This window comes from Mercenaria mercenaria, chromosome 4 (genome assembly GCF_021730395.1).
Source record: "Mercenaria mercenaria strain notata chromosome 4, MADL_Memer_1, whole genome shotgun sequence".
NCBI classification, from domain to species: domain Eukaryota; kingdom Metazoa; phylum Mollusca; class Bivalvia; order Venerida; family Veneridae; genus Mercenaria; species Mercenaria mercenaria.
The window spans coordinates 52,155,201-52,176,501 of NC_069364.1; the positions used below are offsets into that span (position 1 = coordinate 52,155,201).

The window sequence follows — 21,301 nt, forward strand, 5'->3', positions numbered from 1 at the left end:
GGTCAAATCAAAGAAAAACCTTGTGTATTCAATAGAAGCTGTATTTTTCAATTGATCTTCATGAAATTTGGTCAGAATGATTGCCTTGATAAAATCTAGGTTGAGTTTGAATATGAGTCATCTAGGGTCAAAAAGTAGGTCACTAGGTCATATCGCAGAAAATAGTTGTTTAAACTCAAGAGACCACATTTTTGGTCCAGTCTCAATGAAAATTGGCCAGAATGTTTGTTTCCATGAAATCACTAGGCCAAACATGTTTACACAGTTATGGTATGTTTCTCAGGTGAGCGACCTAGGGCCATCTTTGCCCTCTTGTTTAAAGCACATTTTCTTGTTTCATCCTGGCACGGGTGCCAATATAATGCACCATAATGTAATTTCGAGCGTTTTGTGTGGAGTTGGTGCACTTAAGCGACAAAACAAAACTTTAAAGATGCAGCAAACAAATCAGAAAACGCGACAGAACTAAACACAATGTCAACAATACTTTCACATTGGCACGGCCACTCCATGTTTTGTTGTTTCTCATTGGCGTGCTTGACATTGACAAAGATTTTGTTTTGGCAAGTTTCCACATGAGCCAAGATTGTATCATGTTGGTGCACTTGCCGGGACGACACAACAAAATGTTTTACATAGCGGCGTGCTCACCAACACCAAATAACGAAACATTACATTTTGTTTTGGCATGCAAGCCAACATGAAATATAATGTTTCATTCTATCGCACTTTGTTTTGTTATGGTGTGTTGCTAGTTTTGTTTTGTCACACTAAACTTCCAACATTTTGTTATGGCAGGTTGGTGCACAGACCAAAACAACACAATGATTGTTACAAAAGTTGCGCTCACACTAATGCAACACAACAAAATGGCCTTAATTAGCCACCATAGTTATGATAGTGGCAGGCATAATATTGTCACAGTATTATGGATATGGTGATATTTTAAATTTTCATATAGGCATAGAAAATTATGCAGGAATTAACATCCGAATTCATTAATGAATATTGGTACTTATTACTTGATGATTTCTTGGTGTTTTTGTGGTACTGGTTTTGTGTGGTCCCCTTTCTTCGAATCAGTGCTTTTATCAAATACTTCAGTGCTTGTCCAGTTATTTTCATAAACTTCTATCTAATTTGGGGAAGACCATTACACTGTGGGTTTCAAAGTACAGAGAACAGTCCCAGTGATATGATATTGTGAGCTTTTAGGCTTGTCTGTTGGCCGGGTTTTCGAAGAAAAATCTGGCTTGTAGTTAGGTCTGACCTGTCTCAGGGTAGATGGATGAAATAATGAGTCTCATGTTAACCTTTTTGATCATTCAATATTTGGACAAGTATTTCACCTAGGACCTTGAAACTTCATAGGTATTTTGGTCTTGATGTGTACATGACCCATTTAGATTTCAGGGTCTCTGGATCAAAGGTCAAGGTCACAGGGACCTGAACATTGAAAATGGTTTCTGCTCAATATCTGGACAATAATTTCACCTAGGACCTTGAAACTTCATAGGTATGTTTGTTTTAATGTGTACATGACCCCTATAGATTTTGGGGTCACTGGGTCTAGGACCTTGAAACTTCATAGGTATGTTGGTCTTGATGTGTACCTGACACCCATTGATTTCAGGGTCAAAGGTCAAGGTAGCTGCTTGTTTACCTAAAACCATTGTCCTCATTTCATATAAAATCTACTTATCTTTGGATCCTGTTGCCTGTTAATGTGTCCTTAAAAAACTACCTGGGTGTGGTGGCTAATTTGTGCTATTTTGTAACTTCGTTATGTGGGGGATGGGGAGCAATTTCCTCTGGTAGTATTAACAAATATTCCATAGGTATTAAAATCTTACTTAACTTTTATCACCATTTTAATCAATACTTTAATAGAACTGATGTGCATGTTTAATAATTCCCCGAAGGCAAAAATGCAACATTTGGCTGGGTGACATTCCATGGGGGGACATTTAGCAGGGCGGCATGTTGTTTGATGTTCTGTCACTGCATTTGGCTGGGCAAATTCAGCAGAGTGATTTTTAGCAGAATGGCATAATGTTAATTGACATTTGTTGTGTTTTTTTCTGTCAGTGCAACAGAATGACATAACAAAATGGCATAAATCAGCCACCATACCTTGGGAAAGGTATTAAAGTATTTAATCAATAGCTGTGTTGGTTGATATTAGAGACATAATTAATTGATGAAAAATAGATTAGATTGACTGATAATAAAGGCACAATTTGCTGAGCTTTACACACCATTCAGCTCTCCTAGACACAGACAGTTAAATAATGATTGTTGAATTGCTGATAGTTGCTAGAGCTAAAAGTAGAAAAAGCTTCTTTTTTTTTTTAACTGCTTGGAAAACCATTCTTAATTTTGTTTTTCTGCACATAGTGGTCACCTGAGCTAAACAATTAATTAAACTAATGTTTTAACAAAAGCTCACAAATTACTTGAAGTTACTCAGGGGCTGCTCCTGGCATGATTCTTTTGTAAAAATGGCCATTGACTGCCTCTTTCTATCATTTGCATGGTACAGATGAGTGTTTTTCATACTAGACAGCATTATTGCCCTCTATTATACAGTGTGTCATGACAAATATTTGGGGTAAAAAAGTTTGATGTTAGAAGAGAGAGGCTTTCAAGGCCCTCTTGGCTGTTTTAAGGTCGTAAGGTCAGATGAGAGAGGCTTTCAAGACCCTCTTGGCTGTTTTAAGGTCGTAAGGTCAGATGAGAGAGGTTTTCAAGGCCCTCTTGGCTGTTTTAAGGTCGTAAGGTCAGATGAGAGAGGCTTTCAAGGCCCTCTTGGCTGTTTTAAGGTCGTAAGGCCAGATGAGAGAGGTTTTCAAGGCCCTCTTGGCTGTTTTAAGGTCATAAGGTCAGATGAGAGAGGTTTCCAAGACCCTCTTGGCTGTTTTAAGGTCATAAGGTCAGAAGAGAGAGGTTTCCAAGACCCTCTTGGCTTTTTTAAGGTCCTAAGGTCAGATGAGAGAGGTTTCCAAGGCCCTCTTGGCTGTTTTAAGGTCGTAAGGTCAGATGAGAGAGGTTTCCATGACCCTCTTGGCTGTTTTAAGGTCGTAAGGTCAGATGAGAGAGGTTTTCAAGGCCCTCTTGGCTGTTTTAAGGTCATAAGGTCAGATGAGAGAGGTTTTCAAGGCCCTCTTGGCTGTTTTAAGGTCATAAGGTCAGATGAGAGAGGCTTTCAAGGCCCTCTTGGCTGTATTAATAGGAAAATATCACTTTAGTGTCTATCACTTTGGTACTAAAATGCTCCTGACTACTTGCAGTAATACTCAAGTAATAGCAGTTGGTACTCTGTACAACACCAGTAAGTACCAAGTTGCCTTGGTACTTGAGTCCTACTTTAGTACCAACACCAAGTACTTGACCCAACCCTGTCTAGAGGCCACATTTTCTACCTGATCATCATAAAACTTGGTCAGAATGTTTGTTCTTATTACATTTTAAGATGGAAAGTTGGAGGCCCAAGGTCAAAAAGTATGTCACTAGTTTAAAATCATAGGAAAAAAACTTACACTCTACAGCCCACATCATCTACTCGGATGATTAAAAAATCTTTTAAGAAAACACTGACCCAATTTTAAGATAATTTCAGATATTTTCCATGCATGACCCTCTATTATAATTTTTCAAACAATCTATGAAACTCAATTGAGCGATCTAGGGCCATCATGGTCCTCTTGTGTAAGTTAAAACTAGCAGTTAGTAAAAGTAATTTTAGTCAAAACAGAACAGAACAAAAGCAGCTTGCATTAGTAGAGCGCTTCAGGTTATATTGTCTCATTCATTTTTAGAGCAAATGCTGCCATGTTTTCAATTGTATCTAAATTGTTCTAATAAGGAAGCACTGCATTGGTAACATTTCTGACATTCTCTGGCTACAGTGGTTTTCATTCTTAGCAAATAAAGTGGTTATGTTGTTAGATACAGTGAAGGAGTTTTAAGCAGTTTTAATTAATTGAGACAGAAGGCTTTTTAAAAATGACACAAAAGGAAAGGAGATTATATTGGTTATATAGACATGGTGTATTTGTACCTAGTCAGGCTGCTCCAACTTTTCAGGTACTGATACATTTATTATAAAACTTTCTGTAATACCATTGGATATTTTGTTGTACAGTTTCCTTGTATGCTTAAAGATATTATTTCATATATTTTACTGACATGCAGTTTTAGATTTAAGGTAGACACTAAACAAAAATATATGCCTAACAATAATAGGAGAATGACTTTTTCATGAGATTATAATTTTATTATAGTCAGTAGATTTTGACTTTGGGTCATTGGACCTTTAGAACAAATATCTTCAGATTGCTGGTGCCTAGGGCTTTCAAATACTTGCAGCCAGTAGATGACCCATATAGGTCAAAGGTCAAGGCAAAGTGGTATTGAGACTACAATCATGCAGTAAACGCCGAAGGTGGAGAAATATTGTTTTGGCATTGTACGTTCGTCTGTCAGGCCAGAGTTTTTTTATCTTTCGTTTTACGGGAGATTTTTGAAAAATGAGCAGGGGGAGGAGGGAATAAAAATAAAATAAAAAGCTTGAAATGGCATCTCGGAAAAAAATAAAAAAAAAATTTAGAATTTTTTAAGATTTTTTTTATTTTGATGAATTTTCGTTTCAAGTTTGTTTACTTGTGTTTGTGTCCAGTATTTAATATTGTGATTGATTTGTTATTTTTTAAGACTATAAAAGCCATTTTACAGGATGAACACTAAATAAAATTTTCATGCATGCTTGTGAATAAACTGCTTCAGGCACTGTAACTCACACTGGAAAGTCTTTTAAAATTCAGAAAGCTTGTTTTATTTAAATTTTTAAGTGGAAGACAAAAATTATTTTATCTTTTTACAACAGCCACAGTAAATTTCGTGACAGCAAGTAGAGACTAAACAGGTCGGGTATAAAGTGGCCTAGTAGTGTAGTAGTTTTGGTGGTTTGGTTTGCTTGCATCTTCTGCTTTGTAACCTCTGGTTTTTACATAATATTTACTTATTGTCTTTCACCAATATATCTTAAGGCTATTTTACAGTTTATGCCGGGTCATATTATAGTGGATTTAAAGAAAAATAAGTATTTAATACTTTGAATAACAGTCACAGTGCAGAGGGCAAGATTTTTTTTAAAGTGATGAAAAACAAAAGGGATAATCTACCCAAAAAGTAATCTGAAAATTTACCTCATTTAACTTGTATTTGCCCCTTTTTTATAATACATTTAGTCAAGTATTGAAGTTGCTTCTGTAATTTGCACCTTTTTATACAACACTTAGTTCAAGTACTAAAGTTGCATCACTTTTTGCCCAAAATATTGTCTCCAAAAAAAAAGTATTCTTTTTTATTCTTTATACAACTTATGGATTCATTGAAGTTACAAAGAAATGGACCATCTGTCTGAGATTTTGCCAACACTACCAGTGCTTTATGCCAGACAGTCCCAACCCTGTGTAAAGTGTGAGGGGTCACATTGAAATAAAATGTAAAAAAAATTGCTTTTACAAACATTTATTTGTTCTGAAACATTATGTTTAAAAAAATTAATGTCAAGCACCTTTGATATTGTATTACCTTCTTGGCAAATTTTGTAAGTTGAATCTATTGAAAACAAAATGTGAGAAAGACCAATCTTTAGACAATTTAATACTTTTAATACTGTCACTTTATGAAAGGAGTATTATGTACAATAGTATTATTCCCGAAAAATAATATTTTGAAAGGGGTCTTAAAAAATTTGGACACAATCATCTCATGTCCACCCACCCGGAAGAAAGAGAGAGAAAAAAGTTAAAGATTATCGGTAATTATTCAGTGTAAACCAGAAATGTTGACCTTGTTTTCATGATCAATTTACACCCCCTCTATGAGCAAAAAGAAGTGTGTCAGTACTTGACATCTGAAGCGGAGACAAAGCGGTATTTTTGCTCGAGATTGTCATGGCATTACGTTATGTTTTCGCGCCATGTGACACATCACTGTCTGTCGTACTGCATCGGTTCATAAAATTGCTGAGAAAAAAAATTCAATAAAAAATTTCTTTTTAATTTGTATCAAAAGCGAATGTGCTATACCCCGTATAAAAGGTAAATTTTCTCAAACGATAGTTACTATAGTGGATATCCTACATCGGGGACCTATTTGCCCTCAAGGAATTTACATTATGTTTGACAAGAAAACATTTAAATTGTTGGTCAAAAAATACATGTAAAAAGATTAATTTAAAACTTTTTAAAAACCGCAGTGACATCACATTGCTTTTTTTATAATCGCTTTCTAGTTACGTTCACGAGGTCACGAAACCCTATTTGATCTGTTTGCCAAAAATGGTCTTACTCCATGTATTGTTAATCACTGCCCGCTTTTTCATTTTTTAGATTTTTTATTCTGTTTTTGTACTTTCTGGTCAAAAGTTGAATTTTAAGCCCTTTAGTATTCATCATTTATTTCTTTTAGAAAGAAATAAGTAACTAAAATCGCCGCTGTTTGAATTTTTACAAAAGATTTTATGAAAAATTCGACCGTTTTTATAGAATTTTGCCCACATTCTGTCGATATCTTATTTAAAATCTTATAGAATTCAAAAAGTATTATTTCTCAAGGGGTGGGTTTAAAAAATTGAAGCGAAAATATTAAAAAATGAATGCACTACGCACGGTTTTTTTTGACGTGTCGATGTAATAGATGTTATGATAGGTCACACGTGCTTGTGGATGGAAAATTTCCGGCATGACGTTTGATATCTTTACAATTCGCGGGTAAATTCCAGTCAATCCAGGGAGCGGGCCCGAACAATCAAAATTTGTTGACGTATTGTAGATGTAATTTTTGAATTTTTGGGAAAGAAGGACGTAAAAAAAACCACTCGCCCCATCGGTCGAGTACACAGCGAGGTCCACTCGTCCTACTCAGACTTAAAATCGCCAATGCGAGCAGGGGAGTGGAATTTTACACCCTGTTAATGCCGATAAATGTACGGCAAAACACGAAACACGCGTTAAACTCCCTTCCTGTGAAATTACGTCCAGGTGAAAATACACTAATTTTATTTTCTTTGGGGCTGAAACAACCGACCGGCGGAAAAAAAAAAATAAAATCGGGGAAATGAATTTTAATTTTATTCCATTTTTTCAATTTTAATACCGGCGCTCCCGTAAAACGAAAAATAAAAAAACTCTGGCCTCAGCCTGCATCCGTCTGTCCAAAATGAATTTACCCGCATCACTGCCCTGTAATTATTTTACAATCCATGAATTCCCACATAACAAAGTAATCCATTGATGGATATTCATGAAATTCAATACAAATATAGATCACAATAGGGTGGTTAATAATTAATGCATGCTTATCTTTCATCAGAACCTCTAATGTAACTGCAGAGTTATTGCCCTTTAATAGTTTTCAAATTCATGAATTCTCACAAAAGAAAGTAATCCAATAATGGAGCTTTTATGAAACTTGTAGATCACTATAGAGCAGTTTTTCCCCTTGACTTTGTAAAAAAGTTGGAACCAACAAACTGTTGCATGGTCATTTTGAACATTAATTAAAATTGTGTATATCGGGAAATAAAATATCTTTCAGAATGTACTCCCCTTATTCACAAAACAACTTATTTAGCGAGGGATATAAATTCACTAAATGCGCTTGTTAGTCCCCTACTGGTTGAAAACCAGTTTCTCGGACTAAAGGATTGCGCATTTCTGTCCTCCATCCGTCTGTCTGCAATTTCGTGTCCGGTCCATAACTCTGTCATTCATCAATGGATTTTAATATTATTTGGCACAAATGTCCCCAATTATGAGACGTGTCATACACAAAACCCGTACTCCTAGCTCAAAGGTCAACAGTGCTTTTTTTCCAGTCAAGTCCATAACTCTGCCATCCATGAAGGGATTTTAACTTCACTGGGCACAAATGTACGCCATAATAAGACGATGTGTCCTGCACAACCTTCAGACCCCTAGCTCAAAGGTCAAGGTCACACTTAGCAGTCAAATATTAACATGGCATGAACAGGGTGTGTTTCGTGTCTGGTCCAGAACTCTTCATCCATCAAGGGATTACAATATTACTTGGCATAAATATTCCATATAATCAGAATGATATGTCTTTCACAAAACCCAGAACCCTAGCTTAAAGGTCAAGGTCACACTTTAAGGTCAACAGGTTGTTTTTTTTTGTCCGGCCCATAACTTTGTCATTAAAAACAGGATTTAAATATCAGTTGTCAAAAATATTCCTGTGGATGAGACAACATGTCATGGGCAAAACCCAGACCCTTAGCTGAAAGGTCAAGGTCACACATGTAAGTCAAAGGCCAGCAGAGCTTTTTTCCTGTCCGGTCTGTAACTCGACAATCCTTTAAGGAATTTTAATATTACTTGGCACAAATGTACCCCATGATAAGACAGTGTATCATGGGCAATACCCAGACCCCTAGCTTAAAGGTCAAGTTCCCTCTTGGAGGTCAAAGATTGATAGGGTTTTTTTATGTCCCAAGCATCTACTGATGCGGGAGACATATAGTGATTGTCCTGTCCATCCGTCCATACGTACAAGGTTAACCAAATGGAACCGTTTCGTTTAGCATCAATACCCCTTACTAGAATGACTTGATACTTATGCAGATGTAACCTGTGACCATTCCTCATCTTCAGACATCACCTGACCTCAGTTCGACCTTGACCTTGACCTCATTTTGGACTTAGGTTGCTTTATATGGGCCATCTCTTGGTTAACCAAATGGGACAGTTTCGTCTAGCATCAATACCCCTTACAAGAATTAATTAATACTAATTCAGATGTAAACTGTGACCATTCCTCATCTACAAACACATCACCTGACCTCAGTTTGACCTTGACCTTGACCTCATTTTGGACTTAGGTGCAAAATCTATCGACAGGATGCCACTGGGGGCATCAAGCGTTTATTGAACGCAGCTTCTTGTTTCCTGTATAATTAATAACTCTGTCATCCATCAAGCGATAACAATAATACTTTGCATAAATATTCCTCATAATCAGTAGACATGTCATGCGCAACAAGTAAAAAGTAAAATTCATTCTCAATAACAAGTTTAAATGACTGGCGAAAACATAACTTTTGATCAATTCAAGTCTATAAGTAAGTCAGATTCATAATAGTTTTAATGGAGTTATAGCCCTTGATCTATCATATTTTAATCTTGTCTATGCAACTGCTGTGATACTTCCAGGAGGATTTACAATTCACTTCATAAAAAGGACCATTGCCATCAGTGCTAAACCTAGTTATGCATATTTGCGGCATGTTCTGGTTTGGTGATTTTTTGTGGAGATATGGCCCTTGATTTATTGTATTTAGCAATGTTTACACATCTTACTATATACCCTTTGACTGAATTTCACCAAACCTGGTAAGTGATCAGTGTGAAGCCTAGTTTTGCATTCCTGTTTAATGATTTTAGTTGATTTGATAATTACTGTGATGTCTGTACTACTTATCCTAGGGCTGTCATTGATTGGGTCTTTTGCAAATCGACGATACCGATATATCGGAAGACAAATATCGACGATCATCGAATATCGATTATTAAATTAGTTAACAATCTCTTTGTTTATGGGCATGCTATATACTTTCTTGTTAATGTTATGTCTTTTTTTTTGGGCCCACTTTTTATATACTGTTTGATTGTGTTGTATTTGTATCTATGAAATAATAAAATAAAATGAAAATTAATGAATCTTTTATAGATCTTCATTGTGCCTTCACTCCTCTTTTGCATTTATCCCACTTTACAACCTAGTTAACTATAATACCAGGCACTGGAGTTGGGTTTCAAACAGCTAAATTCTGCATTTCTCTTCCACAGATATTATTTATTATTAATTAATTATTATTTTTTACAATGTTTTTATTTATTTTAGCCTGTTTATACCCCGTCTTAATTTTTACCCTTTCACAAGTTTACATTCGGATTAGGTACTGACACCCCGTGTTTTGTTGTTTTTTTTTGTTTTTTTTTTTTCTTTTTTAACTTCTGCCCAAGTTTTCAAATTATGGGCTCAAATTGTAGTGTTTGACTTGTTTGTTTGTTGGTACTGAAAGGCATGTTTAAGCAACACCCCGTGTTTCTACGAACCAAAACAAAGCTTTCCTTCCGGCTTTGACTGTTTTTCCACTATTTAAGCCGGGGACGGCTTCCTCTTCGGCCATCTTTGGGTTTTAATTGTTACGGGCACTAGCTAAATTCTGTACCTTTTACTGAGTGATCAGCTATACGGCGAACAAGAAAAAGCCGGGGATTGACGTGAAACAGTATATATACTCTATGTTTTACATGCACAAACAACGAAGCGACCTTTCAAGACAGGACAACGTAACTTTTTGCAAATTTGATTCTGAAGTTGAGCCCTTTTTTTTCTACCCTATAGGTAGTGCCGGCTAGTGGGAAAAGACTGTACAGTACAAGTTTAGACATGCCTTTTTTGACAACTTCGTTACTTTCGGCACATTTTTTCAGGCAAAAAGTTGTTTTAGAGGGTCTGAGGGGTTTATCTAGACAGTTGTTTTTTCTCTCTGTAAATATCGATTTTTTTTAAAATGGGAATCGATAATCGATCGACCAAAAAATATCGTTGATACATCGATATCGTTTCTATCGATGACAGCCCTAACTTATCCTATATTATTGGTTGGAAGCCTTATTGGAATGTTATGTTTCAGTGATTTTTATATGCCCGAAGGGACGTATTATGTTATACCCCTAGTGTCTGTCTGTCCATCCGTCCGTTAGCAATTTCGTGTCTGCTCTGTAAGTCTTTAACTCCTTGAAGGATTTCAAAGAAACTTGACACAACTGTTCACCACACTGAGACAACATGCAGAGTGCATGTTTCAGATGACTTGCTTCAAGGTCAAGGTCACACTTAGGGGTCAAAGGCCATATCAGTTTGTTTTGTGTCCGCTCTGTAACTCTTGAATTGCTTGAAGGATTTCAAAGAAAATTGGCACAAATGTTCACCACACTGAGACAACGTGCAGAGTGCATGTTTCAGATGACTTGCTTCAAGGTCAAGGTCACACTTAGGGGTCAAAGGTCATATACAACTTTGCTTTGTGTATGTTGCTCTGAATTGCAGTGCTCTTGTTTTTATTTGGCAGATCCCTTTTTTGTTCACTTACAATAAATTATTTTTGAATTACTTCCCTTTTATGTTACTATAAGTAGCTTATTTTGAAACTTTTTTATTAATGGCCGTAGGGAAAAACCAAGACCACTTTTCTGTGGTACAACTTGGATGGTACCTCCAATTTTTAGGTGTATTTTGACATACATGTACCTGGTAAAGATTTTTTGGTGGACTTGGAATATTATTGTGTGGACTTAGAACTTTTTTTTGAATTCCTTCCCTTTGTTGTTCCTGTCCTTTGGGCTTCAACAGACAGTTCTTAAAATTTTGCTCCCATCCTCTGATGTAACCCTTCGGGTGTATATTGCACCGTTTGGCAGAGCTCTTGTTCACTTGAATTATGGCCCTTAATTTGTGGCATTTTACAGAGTTTGCATGTGAAGTGGTGGGAGACATTTGTTTTTCGAGAAAAACAAATCCTATTTCAATGTGAAACCACAAAATAATGTTGATAAAAACAAAAGAAAAAGAATGTCTGCAAAATATTAGCATTGGAAGTACTTATTTCTGTCATTTTCTGTGCGGAACAACTGAAAGGATGTTTAGATGTGATACTAATGATACATATTGGCATAATTATGCTCTAAGGTTTAGAAATGTTCACCATTGCTTCATATTAATTAGATATTCACAGGAATATTGAACACAGAAACACTGCATCCATTACAGGGTTCGCACAGACTTGAAAACTCCTTGAATTTCAAGCTGCTAGATGAAAAGTGCTTGAATTTGCAAAAACCTCCTTAAAACTCCTTGAATTCGTTTCTTGCCTTGAAAACTGCTTGAAAAGTGCTTGATTTTATGATAAAAGTCCTTGAGTTTCCTTCTTCAGAAATTTTGGTCAGCTTAATAAAAAAGGATCGTAAAAGACGCTTTGTTATATGTACGCATCGCCATGTTTTATGTCTACATAACCTATGTGTACCGTACGATACGGGTTTTAAACAGACCGGGACTAGGAAAATTACGACATGTAAAAATTACGGACACCATTTCCGTTACCGATATCGAAGAAAATGTCGTGTATTTTCAACAAAAAGTGGCTTGTATCCTATCCATGGCTGCTCGAGCTCGAAAACAAACGGAAAGCCATGTGCAAATATTGTAACAAAGTTATTTACATAAGTTCAATGGGTGAATCGGCGCTGAAATCGCACATCAAGTCTGAGAAGCACCAGAAAAATGTACCTGATCGAGAGTCACCCACGGCCACTCTTGATGTGTTTACTATTCCACCTTCGCCCCCAGCAGCCAGAGGCACCTAAAACTTGATCTTATATGACATGATAAGTCGCTGTTGATGTAAGAAGTGTTGATCAATTGTTTGCCAGTTATTTTGTGTGTGATAAAGTGTTGATCAATTGCAAATTTGGAACTTTATAGAAAAACTTATATCACGTGATAGTAATTTTGGATATACGAAGTGTAAGCCAGTCATTTCGTGTGTAATAAGTGCTTGTTCAATTTTTTGCTTATCCTTGAAAACGTAGTAAAAGTCCTTGAAAACTCCTTGAAAACCCCTTGAATTTTTTGTCAGTCTGGCTGTATGAACCCTGCATTAGCATTCAACTGTTTTGTAAACAGAAGTGATTAGAAATATTCCATTAAATAACAGCTTTATAGCTGTTATAATGTTTAGCTCACCTGAGCATTTTGTGCTTGGGATGAGTTCGCAGTAACTGTTGTGACCACATACTGTGCTTAGTTAAAAAAGATAGACTCTTAAAAGATTCTAGGCAATATTTATGCTACCCATATAACAGTATTAATCTAGGTTTTCCAGATAAATGACTTCATTTTAATCAAATGTGTAGAAAAATCATTTTGTAGTCACTACATTCAAGGAGGTAAATGTGTATAATGTGTGAAATTTCAGATTGGTGAAAATGGTGTAAAGAATCCAAATGTAGTTCAAACCAAGCATGTTGTCACAAATGGACTAGAAAGCAACCAGGTATGTTTTATGTAGATTTATGAAATGTGTGGTGTATCACTGTTTTTAGTTCACCCAGTACAAGTGCTCATGGTGAACTATTGTGATCAGGCTATGTCTGTTGTCTGTTGTGCATGCCAATTGTCCATCCGTCATCAACAATTTCTTTAAGGTTTCGATGGAGGCCTTGAGAAACAAAAATCAAACAACACCAAATCATAGAAAGAAAGAGTTGTTTGACATGAAAATTGAACAGCATGTAAAACATGTATATTACTTTACGAAACAAGTGTCAGTATACTGATATAAACATTGAATTCCGGAAAAGGGCTGCCTAAAGGGGTTCCACTTCCGGACAGTTAAACGCCTTTAAAAACTCATCATTTTCAAAGAACTTTTACACATGTTTGTTTTGATGCATTTGCAATAGCGTGCGAGTGGTGAAATTTCACGTAACAAGGTGGAACATAGTTTTCAGCAATTGTTTATTTTTTTTTCTTTACAAATGGCATTCATTTTCAAAGGGAGACAACTTTTTCTCAAAGATTATTTAAAATAATTGGAAAAGTTGTTTCCCTTTGAAAATGAATGCCATTTGTACTTAAAATAATCGGGAACAACTCTTTCTTTCTATGATTTGGTGTTGTTTGATTTTTGTTTCTCAAGGCCTCCATCGAAGTGTTAAACAAGTGTACTCCAAAAGCACTGAATGGATTTTGGTGAAACTTGGCCTGGATGTTGCTTGGATGGTCCTCTACCAAAGTTATTCAAACCATTCTGCTTGGTTGAAAAAAGAAATCTTTAAAACGACATCTCCTAAACTGCTGGTCCGATTTTGAAATAATTTCACACAATGGTTCTTATGTAACCTTCTACCAAGAGTATACAAAATATTCTGATTTGTCAAAAAACATGGTGGCAAGGGGGCGTGGTTACTTTTCCCTATATGTATATAGTGGAAACTAAACATTTTCTTGTGTGAAACTGCTGGCCGGATTTTAAAATAATTTTACACAAATGGGTCCCGTGTGGACCTCTACCAAGATTGCTCAGATTATTCCAATTCATTTAAAAATATGGCCACCAGAGGGCGTGGTCACTTTCCTTATATGTACAAGGAGTGTTCGATATGAATTGTTTATTGTCCTCTAGCTTGATATCCACATGGGGCACGATAAAAAGCAATACCTACCTGTATAGGGTTATTCAATACCTACACAACGGTGTATAAATGTACATGTTAGACTAAGTGTAAGACATAAAATTTGCCATTTGAATACACGCAATCATTGACCACTGTAGTAAAAATGGTTGGTAGAAGCGTCGACAAGAAAGATGAAATACGGGCTTACATCAAAGCTCGCTCAAAACTTGGTTGTTCTTTGAAGCAGCTGATGACTGAACTTTCTACTGCTTATGGACCTTCTTGTGTGTTTTATGACACAGTTCGGTGGTGGAAAAAGAAATTTGAGTCTGGTGTAGAGTCCATCAAAAATGCACCGAAATCAGGTAGATCAAAATCTGCATCTCGTAAAGAAATCGTTTCCAAAATAAAGGAAATCATTGAAGGAGATGCCAGATTTACAGTTCGTGATATTGCACAAAAGGTAGGCATATCACTATCAAGGGTTCACCTTATTTTGAAGAAGCATTTGAAAGTCAGACAGATTTCTGCTAGATGGGTGCCACATCTGTTGACTGATGAGCAAAAGTGGCAACGGGTTAAAGCGGCCAAAAAGCTGCTTCAAATGTTTTCAAAATATGACAAAAAGCAGTTTGCCAATGTCGTCACAGGTGATGAAACCTGGGTCCATTATTTTGAGCCCGTCAGAAACGTTAGCAATAAGATCTGGGCCACTAAACACAGCAAACGCCCAATAATTGCCAAACGTTCCATGAGTGCAAAGAAGGTTTTGTATGCAATCTTCTTCTCTGGTGAAGGAGTCGCAATAAAAGTGCCGGTGAAAAAGGGCAAAAGCATCACCGGAAAGTACTACAAAGACGTAGTACTGAAGAAACTGAAAAAGTATTATCAGAAACGACGCAATAGTTACGGCGTTTTTGAAGAAAGAAAAAGTAACTGTTTTGCCTCACCCCCCCGTATTCCCCAGACCTTGCCCCATGTGATTTCTTTTCGTTTCCGAATTTGAAATCATTCTGTGCAGGGCGGAAATACCAGTCCCGACAGGCACTTGGATCTGCCATTCATCAGTACCTTATTACTGTGCCCAAATCAGCGTACCGTGACGCCTTCAAGAAGTGGATACATCGGCTAAAACTTTGCATTTCTAGCCACGGGGAGTACTTCGAGGGCATGAAATGAGCCCTTTTGGGCTAACTTGAAATTTGAAGTCTCCAGATAGAAATAAGCAATTCATTTCGAACATCCCTCGTATATAGTGGAGTCCTTAAAAATCTTATGTGTGAACAGCTGGCCACAGATGTGCGCTTTAGGATCAATGACCCTCTTGTTAATTCTCCTGAAAAGAAAAAGATGAAGAGTTAGTACTAGCAGATTGTTTGGTGCTCATCATTTATCCATCGTTTAGTGTCTGTTGTTCACTGACTGTTGTCAACACTTCTACATTTTTATGTCTTCTACCACAAAGTATTAAAGAAACAAATTGATTTGTGCTGCTTGTCTGTCTGTACATCAGCCCCTCCAACACCAGGAAACATCACAAAAGTGGTCAATGCCAAGCCTTTGGTGTATTCCGATTTAGTGGAGTTATGGCCTTTGATTCGCCAAATTTAATATTTTTGCCACCTCACATGTATTTTTTTGCTGACTGCCTGCAAACGGTACAGGAGTGATCTGTGCCAAGCCTGATTTTGCATATTATTTTCATGTTCTGGTTCAGTGATTATGTCACAGTGGTGTGGGAGACATATTGATTTACTCCAGTCTCTGTGTGTGTCTGTCTGTCTGTCACAAAGCTTGTCCGCACTCTAAGTCGAACATTTCTCATCCGATTTTCACCAAACTTGAACAAAATGAGTTTGACCATAAGACCTCGGCCGAGTTCGATAACTAGCCAAATCGGTCTTGGAGTTATGGCCCTTGAATTACCAAAAATCGGCCTTTTTACTCTTGTCCACACTCTAATTCAAACATTTCTCATCCGATCTTCACCAAACTTGAACAAAATGTGTTTAACTATAAGACCTCGGCCAAGTTCGATAACTAGCCAAATCGGTCCAGGCATTTTGGAGTAACGGCCCTTGAATAATCGAAAAATCAGCCTTTTTACTCTTGTCCGCACTCTAAGTCGAACATTTCTCATCCAATCTTCACCAAACTTGAACAAAATGTGTTTGACCATGAGACATCGGCCAGGTTCGATAACTAGCCAAATCGGTCCAGGCATTTTAGAGTTACGGCCCTTGAATTACCGAAAAAATCTGTCTGTTTACTCTTGTCCGCTCTCTAAGTCGAACATTTCTCATCCGATCTTCACCAAACGTGAACAAAATGTGTTTGGCCATAAGACCTTACCCAAGTTTGATAACTAGCCAAATCCGCCTAGGCACTTTTGATTTATGGCCCTTGAATTACTTGTTGGATCCACTGACTCATCCAGACCATTTAATGGGATCGACTCGTCTAAAACATGTAGAGAAACTAACATTTTTCATAGGGGCAGTTGTGGGAGACATGCGCTTTTCTCAAAAGCATCTCTAGTTTTAAGTGGAGTTACAGCCCTTGATTTATCATAATTTACCTTGCTGCACAACTGTTCGATACCACCAGGAGAAATTACACCAAACTTCTTGAAAGTGATCATTTCCAAGCTCAATTGTGCATGTCTTGGGCATATTCTGGTTCAGTGGTTTTCAGCAGAGTTATGGGCCTTTTTCAAGTTTTATGCCCCCAAAGGGAGGCATATTAGTTTTCAACTGTCTGTCCGTTCGTTCATCACAATGTTACTTTTTGCATGAAGGCACTTTAGTCACGAACCACTGCACCCAGGACCTTCAAACTTCACATGCTGATAGTACTTATTGAGAACACAACCCCTACTGACATTGGGGTCACCAGGTCAAAGGTCAAGGCGCTGCGGGGGCATTTGTCACCATTAGTGACAGCTCTTGTTTTTAGCTCACCTGTCACAAAGTGACATGGTGAGCTTTTGTGATCGCGTGGCGTCTGTCGTCTGTCCGTGCGTGCGTCCGTAAACGTTTGCTTGTGACCATTCTAGAGGTCACATTTTTCATGGGATCTTTATAAAAGTTGGTCAGAATGTTCATCTTGATGATATCTAGGTCAAGTTCGAAATTGGGTCACGTGCGGTCGAAAACTAGGTCAGTAGGTCTAAAAAATAGAAAAACCTTGTGACCTCTCTAGAGGCCATACTTTTCAATGGATCTTCATGAAAATTGGTCAGAATGTTTACCTTGATGACATCTAGGTCAAGATCGAACCTGGGTCACGTGCATCAAAAACTAGGTCAGTAGGTCAAATAATAGAAAAACCTTGTGACCTCTCTAGAGGCCATATTTTTTATGGGATCTATATGAAAGTTGATTTGAATGTTCATCTTAATGATATCTAGGTCAAGTTCGAAACTGGGTCAACTGCGGTCAAAAACTAGGTCAGCAGGTCTAAAAATAGAAAAACTTTGTGACCTCTCTAGAGGCCGTACTTTTCAATGGATCTTCATTAAAATTGGTTAGAGTGTTCACCTTGATGATATCTAGGTCAAGTTCGAAACTGGGTCATGTGCCTTCAAAAACTAGGTCAGTAGGTCAAATAATAGAAAAACCTTGTGACCTCTTGAGAGGCCATGTTTTTCATGGGATCTGTATGAAAATTGTTCTGAATGTTCATCTTGATGATATCTAGGTCAAGTTTGAAACTGGGTCAACTGCGGTAAAAAACTAGGTCAATAGGTATAAAAATAGAAGAACCTTGTGACCCCTCTAGAGGCCATACTTTTCAATGGATCTTCATGAAAATTGGTCAGAATGTTCATCTTGATGATATCTAGGTCAAGTTTGAAACTGGGTCACATGCCGTCAAAAACTAGGTCAGTAGGTCAAATAATAAAAAAAACTTGTGACCTCTCTAGAGGCCTTTTTTTTCATGGGATCTGTATGAAAGTTGGTCTGAATATTCATCTTGATGATATCTAGGCCAAGTTCGAAACTGGGTCAGCTGCAGTCAAAACTTGGTCAGTATGTCTAAAGATAGAAAAACCTTTTGACCACTCTAGAGGCCATATTTTTCAATGGATCTTCATGAAAATTTGTCTGAATGTTCACCTTGATGATATCTAGATGAAGTTTGAAACTGGGTCACTTGTGGTCAAAACTAGGGCAGTAGGTATAAAAATAAAAAACCTTGTGACCTCTCTAGAGGCCATACTCTTCATGAGAGCTTCATGAAAATTGGTGAGAATGTTCACCTTGATAATATCTAGGTCAAGTTTGAAACTGGGTCATGTGCCTTCAAAAACTAGGTCATTAGGTCAGATAATAGAAAAACCTTGTGACCTCTCTAGAGGCTATATTTTTCAATGGATCTTCATGAAAATTGGGTCATGTGGAGACAGGTGAGTGATTCAGGACCATCATGGTCCTCTTGTTTATGTTTTTGTTACTCCTCTTACAAAATTGGGCAGATTTCTACCAAACCATACAGTGCCAAGCCTAGTTATGCATATCATTGGCATACTCGGGTTCAGCAATTTTCAGTGGAGTAATGGCCCATGATTTGTCATATTTTACATTGCCATTTACCATTAGGCTGAATTTCATCAAACCTCACAAGAGATCAGTGTGATGCATAGATGTGCTTATCATCTACATAATTCTAGTTTAGTGATTTTCAGCAGTTATTGCCCTTGATTTGTCAAATTCTATGATATCTGTGCTTCTTCTATACCACTGGTTGGAATTCTACCAAACTTCACAGGAGTGATCAGTACCAAGGGTAGTTGTGTATATTGTTGGAATGGCATGGTTCAGGGATTTTCACTTTAGTTATTGTCCTTAATTGTAGCATTATATATAGTTTTCTCTAAACCGAGTGGAATTGACATAGACCTTTAAGTTGTTCAAATGTGCACTTAAAATAGTGGCTGCAAAGCAAAAAAAAATATGTAATACCTTTAAATGACTTCTAATGAACAGTTTCATAGATGTCCAGCAAACTTAGTCTATAACATCACTTGACTGCGCTAGAAAGCTAATTGAAAAAAGAAAAACCTTTGAATATCTTCTCATGATCCACTTGTAGGATGTTCACAAAACTTGGTCAAAAGCAAGTCAAATGGTCATGCTCAGGTGAAAGACTTGTCTTGTTTGTTGAAATCCTAATTTTTTTCAGTGAGTTTGAAAACGAACTTGGAATGTGGTCAGCCAACTCCAGCTAGATTTTCTGTATGAAATGTCTGATTTTTATGTTGGCAGCAAGAGGTTTTTATAAACTTCAGGAATGTTGACCAGACAAAATATATTTTAAAATGATATTGACTGTGAAGTGAAATTTTCATCCTGCTGGTGGCAAGTGATTCTAACTTTGCGACCAGTGCAGACTAAGATCAGCCTGCACGTCTGTGCAGGCTGATCATGGTCTACACTGTTCGCTATTCAGTCCGTAAATTTTCAGTGAACACACCTTTGAATAATAAGTGGTACTGCCCTAATTGAATGATGGACCAGTCCATTTTAGAAATTTAGCAAGGTAAAGGTTAAGAAACCAGTAAGAAATAGAATATTTCAACAATCTTTGTTGTTTACAGGCGCTTGCGCCAGAAGAAAGTTCTGATCATGGTGGAGGTGATGGTCACAGATTCCTGGTCACTTCAAACTTGTCCAAGATCAGAGAGGTAAATATTTACATATTAACTGTGTAGCTGGCTGGATACTGTTGCAACCTACATTGTAAAGATGGCCGTGATAATCACTTGAAGAACTTGATGCAAAGTCAAAGTTGTCATCATGCACAGTGTGTTAAAATATGGAAAAAAAATTAATGTTAATGGATGGGCAGATAGTTTTAAAACAAATTTATTAGATTTTGTTTCTCATTATATAGTAAGCTACTGTCATTATTTATCAACATTTTGAGTGTTTTAATGAAGAGATTTTAAAAAGAGCCAGTGTTGGCAGGTGGGAATAATTATATTAGATTGTGCCAGTAGTCAGAAATATGTGAATGTAAAAGCAATTTGTTAACTACTTCAGGAGACTCTAGTGCACTAGTTGCATCTTTCTTGTTTGCTTGTAATAATAAGAAACACTCTTTCACTTTAGGAATAAAAAATGATTTGATCTATGTAAGCATTCATTACATAGGGCTAGGATGGGTTATTCTCTGGGTACCTGCCGCTCTCTTGCCTGTAGTTACCAAGAAAGAGTCAGCCTGGTGTCTGTAAAGCCTTTTAATGTCAGCCTGGTTTCCGTCAAGCCTTTTAACCTGTAAGCCTGGTTTATGTCCAGCTTTGTTTCGGTCCAACCTTTCAATCTGTCAGCTTGGTTGCTGTCCAGCCTTTAAATCTGTTAGCCTGGCTTTGGTCCAGGCTTTAAATCTGCCAGCCTTGTTTTGGTCAAGCCTTTTAATCTGTTAGCCTGTTTTCTTTCAAGCTTTGTAATCTGTCAGCCTAGTTTCTGTCAAGTCTAAGTAAGTCTGTCAGCCTGGTTTTGGTCAAGCCTTTTAATCTGTCAGCCTGGTTTCTGCCCTGTATTTTAGCCTGTCAGCCTGGTTTCTGTCCAGCCTTTTAACCTGTCAGTCTGGTTTCTGTCCAGCCTTTTAACCTGTCAGTCTGGTTTCTGTCCAGCCTTTTAACCTGTCAGTCTGGTTTCTGTCAAGCCTTTTAATCTGTCAGCCTGGTTTCTGTCCAGTCTTTTAACCTGTTAGCCTTGTTTCTGTCCAGTCTTTTAACCTGTCAGTCTGAGCCTGGTTTCTGGCCAGCTTTTAATCTGTCAGCCTGACTACTCTTAAGCCTTTAAACTGTCAGTCTGGTTTCAGTCCAGTCTTTAATCTGTCAGCTTGTTTTGTGTCCAGTCTTTTAACCTGTCAGCTTGGTTTCTGTCCAGCCTTTGAATATGTCAGTCTGGTTTCTGTCCAGTCTTTAATCTGTTAGCTTGGTTTCTGTCCAGCCTTAATCTGTCAGCCTGGTTTCTGTCCAGCCTTTTAATCTGTCAGCATGGTTTCTGCTCAGTATTTTA

At 37.3% G+C, this 21,301-nt stretch overlaps 1 protein-coding gene across 10 annotated transcripts in view; it reads left to right on the forward strand.

Moving 5' to 3' along the window:
- The window catches only part of LOC123552875 (inositol 1,4,5-triphosphate receptor associated 1-like), a 146,435-nt gene that overhangs the window by 19,830 nt on the left and 105,304 nt on the right, over positions 1–21,301 (forward strand). For 9 of the 10 annotated variants that reach the window (XM_053541168.1, XM_053541170.1, XM_053541173.1 and 6 more), the window contains exons 1-3: positions 3,991–4,086; positions 13,073–13,150; positions 19,873–19,959. In XM_053541168.1, the coding sequence (XP_053397143.1) occupies positions 4,006–4,086; positions 13,073–13,150; positions 19,873–19,959 (246 nt within the window). In that variant the 5' untranslated portion in view covers positions 3,991–4,005. Of the gene's footprint in view, positions 1–3,990; positions 4,087–13,072; positions 13,151–19,872; positions 19,960–21,301 lie in introns of those variants that run through there. The other variant, XM_053541169.1, reaches the window with a different exon arrangement.